At 34.6% G+C, this 9441-nt stretch overlaps 1 protein-coding gene across 1 annotated transcript; it reads left to right on the forward strand.

Moving 5' to 3' along the window:
* The first annotated feature begins 5748 nt into the window (after positions 1 to 5748).
* LOC106755553 (receptor-like protein kinase 5) lies at positions 5749 to 9128 on the forward strand. The gene is made up of 2 exons (XM_014637723.2): positions 5749 to 8462; positions 8653 to 9128. The coding sequence occupies exons 1-2, from the start codon at positions 5819 to 5821 to the stop codon at positions 8952 to 8954; spliced, it is 2946 nt and encodes a 981-aa protein (XP_014493209.2). The 5' UTR covers positions 5749 to 5818; the 3' UTR covers positions 8955 to 9128.
* Positions 9129 to 9441: the final 313 nt, after the last annotated feature.

A 9441-nucleotide genomic window follows, 5' to 3' on the forward strand; every position in this document is an offset into this window, starting at 1 on the left:
AAAAAAGTTCTAAACAAACCATCAATAACATTGCAAAAATCCATATTCAACAACATCTACAAAATGCCTAAATCTTTCAACACTTCATCCCTCCGCACATTGTCCACATCCAAAATCCAATCACAAACATACTTCTCCCTATGTTGTTGCAGTTTCTCCTACAAAGATAATAATTCACAACTTATCAATAAAATGCACCATTTCTATCAAAGCTCCAAAAAATTAAAATTTTTATAACTTATAGTTGTGTAATTGGGCATTGTGTTGCCTTCATATTTCTCAATGTCATCTGACAACTTCATAAATTTCAAAACAATTACTCTACAATCATATATACAACAAACAAATTCCAACAATAAAATAATGTTATTTAACATATCAATGAAACAATAAAATATTATATTTACAAAAAATATACATTATAAACTTACAAGTTTGGTTGTATTGGAGTCTGCAAGTGTTTTACTTCCAATGATGGTTTGTTGTCTTCTCAACAATTGAACAAATGTCCCAAAAAAAATGACAGATTTTGTGCTTGCAAAACCATAATCCACTTCACTTTCCAAACTAGTAAACAAATTTATATCTACAAAGTACGTACATCATTTACAACACATACAATCACATTGTCAATCTTTTTAGGTTCTTTTATTTTGTGCTCAAAAGAGTCAAGGGCAAACATTTGCATTAATGGTATCTTCACAACATAGCAACATCAATGATTGTCATGGATAATTGGGACAAACAACTACAAAAAATTAAATTTGTCAACAATTGTACAATAAACCATCAAGATTGTCTCAAACTACATTGTATGAAACGTAATTACACTATAACGACACCACTTGAATGGAATCTCACCAATACTTCTCCGATCATTTTCTCTTAGTATACCATTAATATCGACTATGACTTTTGTGTCGCGCAATGCCCACAATCGAAACTACAAAATAAAAAATGTACTAACGGGGGAGCTCTCCTTCTTCCTCTCGTTTATGTTCAAAGCCGAAAGCAGTAACAAACAACACCACAATCACACCACAATCAGCAGCAACCACAATCACCACTACAGATCACAAACACAGGTTAACAATAAAATTATAAAAGTGAAAGCTTAAGTGAAATGAAGCAGCTCCCTACAACTCACCCAAACAATAAAACAGTGAAAGCTCCTGACTGACAAATAGTTTGGAGGTGTAGGGAGAAAAGGGGTTAGGATCTCATTTATTATTCATTAATTATGGTTTGACTTTATTAAATGAATGAAGGGTAAAAAGGTAAATTTGGAGTTGCAAGGAGAAAAAAAAAGAAGTGCTGAGAGGAACACTCAAATCATTGACATATTTTTGTTCAGCATCGAACGAGACTACGGTAGTCTTATCATGACTCCTGGTCTAGTCAAACAAGCATAATTAATTTCTTAGTTGAGCAAGATATTGGTGAAAAACCAATTAATTTATTAAGCTGAGTCAAACAAGATAATGGTTGAAAATTTATTGCTCAAAGAGGTTGTATCAAACTGAATTAGTATTATTAAAATAATTAAATAATACAAAAGTAATACTAAAAGTTAGAAAAATACATAAACTTTTCACATCCAAAATACACTTACAAATTTAATATATCTTATTATTATTTAGAACACCGAAAAATAATTCAATTTGAAATAAATAAACAAATTGACATATAGAAGTTGATGATAATAAAATGGTAATGAGAAATGTATTGAGACATATAAAATTAAGAAAATGGATCAAAACAAAACGTTTTTAAGATATCTAAAAACAGTTTTACTTAAATAAGTTTTATCGAGATAGAAAAACATTAAGAAAATGACAATTGAAACAAGAGCAAAAGATGAATTGAGAAAATAGTTAAAGATAGATAAGAGAGAAATTTTTTATAATAATCCTTACAAGATGTGGAAAGAATAGTGGTTGAGTGTTGCACCTCCTTTCCTTCTTCTTGCATTTGTAATTTTACCATTTTATCCTTCATTTAATAAACTCAAAACCTATTTAAAAAATTACTTTAATATAATAATAAAATTTTCATGTACTTATATCATGAATATATATAGTAATATTACTTGATGTTAATTAAAGAAAATCTTAAATCTGTAAAGTGATTATAGTAATATGAATTGTGAAGTAATTATACTAAAATGAAGTTTCATATAATAACCGTGATAAACATGAGTTTTGATCCATCTAATGATATGATCAATGGCTTTGGTTTATTATCAGTTAAATTTAAATTTTCTGAAATTAAAAACAAATTACACATTTAAGTATTGAACTTGAACATTGGAACCCGAAACAATCCAAAAATAAAAACATGACCCTAAAAAGTGTTAACCGCAGCTCGCATCTTGCCATGTGTGGCGAGTATTACTTTCCTCTGCCGCATCTCGTAAATTGGCAAACAACAGCCGCACCTCCCAAGTACGGCTTCCCTCAATCGCACGACCAAGTGCGGTTTCTCTCAACCGCACGACAAAGTGCGGTTGGAAAGCGCAGGGACCAACGCATTTCTCCAGCTGCTGCGAGCACCACTGCACCTCCACCTCGCTGACGCACCTCGCCGGCAAACAACAGCCGCATCTCCCAACGGCAGCTTGCAACGCAACTGTAGGCACCAACGTATTTCGCCATGTGCGGTGAGCACCACTGCACCTCCACTTTCCTCTGCCGCTTCTCGCAAATCGACAAACGCCACCTGCACCTCCAAGTGCGGCTCCCCTCAACCGCATCACCAAGTGCGGTTTTGCGAGTAACCACCCAGAACCCAGATCAACCAACCCAACCCCAATCAATCCCTAACCCCAACCCCAAATCAATCCCTAGCAAGCAGTAAGAACATTGTATAAGAGTAAACTAAACAAAACAAATAAAAACTAACTTGGACCTGGACTTAATGTAGTTTTCAAGCCAAAAAACATGCCAAACAGCAACACTAAAAACCAGTCACCAAACGAAGGAAGCAAGAAGGGGTGTAGGTTTTTCAAAAACGAAATGTGAAATGCGGAGGAGAGTGGAGAAAGAGGTATAAGTTCACGCTATTTGCACTGAATGAATGTGTTAATTAGGAGTCAACTTTTTTAATTTTCAAAATATTCTCTGACAAGATTAAATTTGGAAATATAAAATTAGGTTTAAACCCTTTTTTGGTCCCTAAGTTAAGTTATGATGTTCAGTTTAGTCCCCGCTGTTAAAAATGTCAAACTTTAGTCCCTATGATATGAAAAATGTATCAAATCAGTTCTCATGACAACACTTAATGAATAATAAATCACAAGTTTTCATATCTAGGTATCCAATATTTTGTGTGAAAGGTGTTATGAACAACAAATCACTTAATGAAAAACTTGTGATTTGTTAACGAATAGGACTGATTTGATATATTTTTCATATCATAAGGACTAAATGTTGATATTTTTAAAAGCGGGGACTAAACTGAACATCATAACTTAACTTATGGACCAAAAAAGGGTTTAAACCTATAAAAATAACAGGAGGTGCAGAAGGCATGAAGGTGTAGGAAGAATCACTCATAGTGGTTTTAGGTCTTTACTTCATATATGTAATTTTTTTTTTTACTTTTTTCTTGGTGTAACTATGAAAAAACACAACAGAAAATATAAATAAGTAGTTCAAATATAAATTTGAGACAACAAAATATAGATATAATTTCAAACATTTTAAGAACACGGAAAATAAAAAGAAATGACTAATTCTTTATTTGTTTAAGCAATTTGGGCCACCACCTTTATTAATTTTTTTTTTACTAATTCTTGTTTTACCTTTGATAATTTATTTTACTATAATTTACATTTCTATAAAACATTTATCTCCACTCTCTTCTTCTTCTATTATCTTCTCAATTTTATTTTTTAGATTTATCCATCAATTACATCTTTGAATACAAAAAAAAAAAAATATGAATATTGAAAAAAAATATACAAGTTATTGATTAAAATATATAAAAAAAATTAATGAATTATTTATCAACTCTGTTTTAATGATGGATTCATAAATATTAAATACTTTAATTTATATTGAAATCATAAATAAATAAAAAATTCACAATTACTTCATTGATTAAAACTTTCAATTGAATCAACTAAAAATTCTCTAAAAACAAATAATTAGATTTAAAATAACAAAATAGTCTAAAGAGGACAAATACTTAATATTTTAAATGATATTTCTATATTTTACGACAAAGTAGTTTATTATGATTAAACATACTTTATTATCTTTTAAGTTGTGCAAGTATATACTTTACTCGTAATTGATTATTATAAGTTATAATTAATTATTTTTAATAATATATTAGGTTATTGTATTGAGTTTTTAACTTTAACGAAAAAGAAAAATAATTAAAATATTTTATTAATCTTTTATATAATTAATTATCTCAAACTTGCTGGAGAAAAATAAGTTTCGATGTAATCTTTTAACTACACGAATAATTGATTAGATTTTTTAAATTAGGTTTACAGAATTAAGGAAAGAACGATATAATCAGTTATTTATATAAATTTGTTTTTTGTGTCTTTTTAAGAAATTACTTACATTGTTTCGAACACATTTTATACGTTGCTTCAACAAATGCTTTTATACATAATAATTATGAAGTGTAGTTGTAATTAAATTTTATCGAGGCAATAAAATCAATATCTATAAAGGTGAGATGTAATTAGATGGAAATTTAAAAATAAATGAATCAATACGAGAATAATTTTATATTTCTTTACATCCTTATATTTTATTTTTCAATCTTTATATATTTATTCCTTTAATTTTTTTGCACTTAAATATTTCAAATGGATGATTACAATTTTTTTTTTCAAGATCTATTAATATTTTCAAAAGATTTTAGAACAAAAATTTATTTCTTTAGACGTAATTTGCTTCTAAAAATATGAAAATTGTATCGTGAATCACACAAGATATAGTGAACAGGAACTCAAACCTCCAGAAAATCTATCTTAAATTTAACATCAAAAAAATTGGTCGGAAACTTCATTGAAACATCTGACAAGGTGGTCGGTCCTATTGAGAATTGAAAACTTAAAATTAAAGGTTCGTATATAACAAACTAAATTTATTTTAAAATTATAGGAAATAAAAAATAAAATCAAAATATTGATAGTTCATAACATTAATAGATTTTTAATCTAATAAAATTAATTTTCTAGATTTTTGAACTGTATTTTAATATGATATTAAATTGTACATGTTAGAAGTATTACGTCGAGTAGAGATAAGACCATTTAAGTGTATATAAGTGGGTACAAATCTCATTCTACTATCCGGTTTTGTGGAGTTGAGTAAAGTTTAAACTCTACTTCTACCAGTACATTCATTTGTAAACAAATTTAAATTTCTCATGTTATAACTGAAAAGATACTGATCCCTCTTATAATATAAGGAAAAAGTTTCTTTAACAATTTTTTTTTGACAATTTTTTAATAACACATACATAACAGTTTATAATTAATCTGTTTCAAATATTTTTTTAAAGATAAATTTAAATATATTAATAAAATAATGACACGTGTACTATTTTGTAAAAATGTTGTTAAAAAAAAAAGTCGTGAAAGTATGATTGTGCATGATATAAAGTAACAGCTGGTGAGTTATGGGCATGATCAGATTTTGGAGAATGAAGCAGACACATGCACCAAAAACGTGAAATGCAGCATGACCGTGAAGACTTCTCGTGTTCTCGCACGGTTAACACGTCTCTTTGATCCATTCTCAAATCCAGCATGGGACCCACCGCTGTCCCTTACTTGTAGCAGTGTTTCGTCATGCAAATTCAGAGAAAAACCCGAAACAAACGACCACTCCGAACACAACATATTTCTATCTTCAGCACAATGTTCGTGTTTTTTCTTTTCTTCCTCTTCCTTCTCTCTCCTCCGCGATTCTCTCTCTCTCTAACCCAAGACGGCCTTTTCCTCCTCCAGGCGCGCAGCCGCCTCTCCGACCCCCACAACTCACTCTCCTCCTGGAACCCCGCCACCTCCACCCCCTGCCAGTGGAGGGGCGTCACCTGCAACAATCATTCCTCCGCCGTCATCGCCCTCGATCTCTCTTACTCCTTCCTCGCCGGCCCCTTCCCCGCCGCCCTCTGCCGCCTCCCCTCCCTCTCTTCCCTTAACCTCTCTTACAACCTCATCAACTCCACCCTCTCCGCCGTCTCCCTCTGCCGCTCCCTCCTCCATCTCGACCTCTCCCAAAACGCCCTTGTGGGTCCCATCGACTCCCTCGCCGCACTCACCTCCCTCCGCTACCTCGACCTCTCCGGCAACAACCTCACCGGAGAAATTCCTGAGACCCTCACCGCCCTACCCCACCTCGAAACGCTAAACCTCGTTAGCAATCTTCTCACAGGTACCATCCCCGCTTCACTCGGTAACCTTACTTCGCTGAAACGCCTTCAACTTGCTTACAACTTGTTCAAGCCGGGTCCCATGCCGAGTGAACTCGGGAAACTCGGAAACCTTGAAACGCTTTTTCTCGCTCTCTGCAACCTTCAAGGTCCCATTCCAGACACCTTCAGCAATCTCGTTAACTTGACAAACCTCGACTTGTCTCAGAACAGCATCACCGGTAACATCCCGCAATGGTTCACGCGTTTCACGCGCGTGACCCAAATTGAGCTTTTCGAAAACTCGCTCTCCGGGGAGCTACCCAGAGGAATGTCGAAGATGACGAGTTTGAAACTATTCGACGCGTCGAGGAACGAGTTGACTGGGACGATTCCGACCGAGTTGTGTGAGTTGCCACTCCAGTCACTGAATTTATTTGAGAACAAACTCGAAGGGTTTTTGCCGGGGGCCATTGCGCGTTCCCCGAACCTCTCTGAACTCAAACTTTTCAGTAACAGACTCATTGGAACGTTGCCGAGTGATTTGGGAAGTAACTCACCGTTGAACCATATTGACGTTTCGTATAACCGGTTTTACGGTGAAATTCCGGCGAACATTTGCCGGCGGGGGCAGCTTGAGCAACTACTCTTGATATACAATTCTTTTTCGGGTGAAATTCCCGAGAGTCTCGGAAAATGCACCAGTTTAATGAGGGTTCGGTTAAGAAACAATAATCTCTCGGGAAGTGTTCCTGAAGGGGTTTGGAGTTTGCCCCGTTTGCATTTGCTTGAGCTTTTCGAAAATCATTTTTCTGGGCACATTTCTAAGGCGATTTCTGGCTCTTCCAGCTTGTCAAATTTGTTGGTTTCAAATAACCGGTTTTCTGGGTCGATTCCTGAGGAAATCGGGTTATTGGACAATCTTGTGGAGTTTGCTGGTAGTAATAATAATCTCTCGGGTCAGATTCCAGGTAGTTTGGTGAAGTTGAAGCAGTTGGTTAATCTCGACCTTAGTTCTAATAATCTTTCTGGTGATCTTAATTTTGGTGGAATTGGTCACTTGAGTAAGGTCACTGACCTTAATCTGTCACATAATAGGTTGGATGGAAATGTTCCAAGTGAATTAGGAAGCTTTCCTGTGCTTAATTATCTTGATCTTTCTTGGAACAATTTCTCGGGAGAGATCCCATTGCAGTTGCAAAATTTGAGACTATCTGAGCTGAACTTGTCTTACAACCAGCTTTCTGGGGATATTCCTCCTCTTTATGCCAATGCCAAGTACAAAACGAGTTTTATAGGGAATCCTGGTCTCTGTAGTAATCTCCCTGGGCTTTATAATTGTTATGGTAGGAATAAGAACTGGAGGCACACGTGGATTTTATGGTTCATTTTTGTGCTTGCTGGAGTTGTGTTCATTATTGGGGTGGCTTGGTTTTACTTCAGGTACAGGAAGTTGAAGAAATTGAAGAAAGGGTTATGCAGTTCGAGTTGGAAGTCGTTTCACAAGCTGCAGTTTAGTGGGTTAGAGGTTGCTAAGTTGCTGAATGAGGCCAATGTGATAGGAAAGGGAGCATCCGGGAAGGTGTACAAGGTGGTGCTCAGCAACGGTGAGGTGGTGGCAGTGAAAAAAATGAGTGTAGGAGCCCCAAAGAAAGTGGATGAAAATGGTGGTTCAAGAAAAGATGAATTTGAAGCTGAAGTAGAAGCACTTGGGAGGATCAGGCACAAGAATATTGTGAGGTTGTGGTGTTGCTGCAACAGTGGGAACGACAAGCTTTTGGTTTTTGAATACATGCCAAATGGGAGCTTGGGTGATTTGTTACAGGGTAGCAAGAAGAGCTTGTTGGATTGGCCTACAAGGTGTAAAATTGCTGTTGATGCTGCTGAGGGGCTTTCTTATTTGCATCATGATTGTGTCCCACCCATTGTCCACAGGGATGTGAAATCTAACAATATATTGGTTGATGAGGATTTTGTTGCAAAAGTTGCAGATTTTGGTGTTGCCAAAATGGTGACAAAAGCCGGCCAAGGGACAGAATCAATGTCTGTTATTGCAGGATCATACGGCTACATTGCACCAGGTTTGTGAAATTTAGTTCAGAAACACATTTTTAAAAAATATCCACTTTCTACTTGAATAATACTTCGTTTTGCATTTGAATGTAGTAATATCAACCATTATCAATTAAGACCTTTAAAGCTAGCCATAAATGTTACAAATTGTCTTCCTGTGAATTTAGTTGAACATGTGGTTTCTTCATTGATGTGCAGAATACGCATACACTCTGAGGGTGAGTGAGAAGAGTGACATATACAGTTTTGGAGTGGTGATTTTGGAGTTGGTAACTGGGAGAGCCCCCATTGATCCAGAGTATGGTGAAAATGGTTTGGTGAAATGGGTTTCCTCTGCATTGGAACATGAAGGAGTCGATCATGTAGTTGATCCTACATTGGACTACAAATTCAGGGAAGAAATAAGCAAGGTGTTGAATGTGGGTCTGCAGTGCACCAGCTCCAACCCAATAACTCGCCCCACAATGAGAAAAGTGGTTAAAATGCTTCGTGAAGTGTAAACGATGGAAATGAATGACGCTTCTTACACTGTAGTTTGAACAATGTATTTTGAAAAAGGTGAAATATTGATGACATTAACGGCTCAGTTTCATTTTTCTTATGCTTGTGTTAGTTGTATCATACAGCCCATTCTAACAAATCCTTCAAGGGCAGATGCTGCTGCATAATAGTTAAAAAACTTAATGATGAAAATTGTATATCTTAATTTTGTCTATGTATGTTTGAAAAAAAATAAAAATAAAACAACTATAACTCACTTTAATAATATAACAATTTATATCAATATTTCAGGTTAAAAGAAATGCAAAAATATATAACTAAAATATTAATATTTTGATGTCTAGATGTGTTTCTTTTTCGTAAATATCAAAATGCCACTTTTTTTTTTCTTTTTTGTAATTTATTATATGACTCACCCATTTAATTCCATCCAGTTTACTCCATTTTAATATCTTTCTAGTTTGGCAAGTATCAACTTTCTTAATA

The sequence above is a fragment of the Vigna radiata genome, chromosome 2 (assembly GCF_000741045.1).
Source record: "Vigna radiata var. radiata cultivar VC1973A chromosome 2, Vradiata_ver6, whole genome shotgun sequence".
Lineage (NCBI taxonomy): Eukaryota > Viridiplantae > Streptophyta > Magnoliopsida > Fabales > Fabaceae > Vigna > Vigna radiata.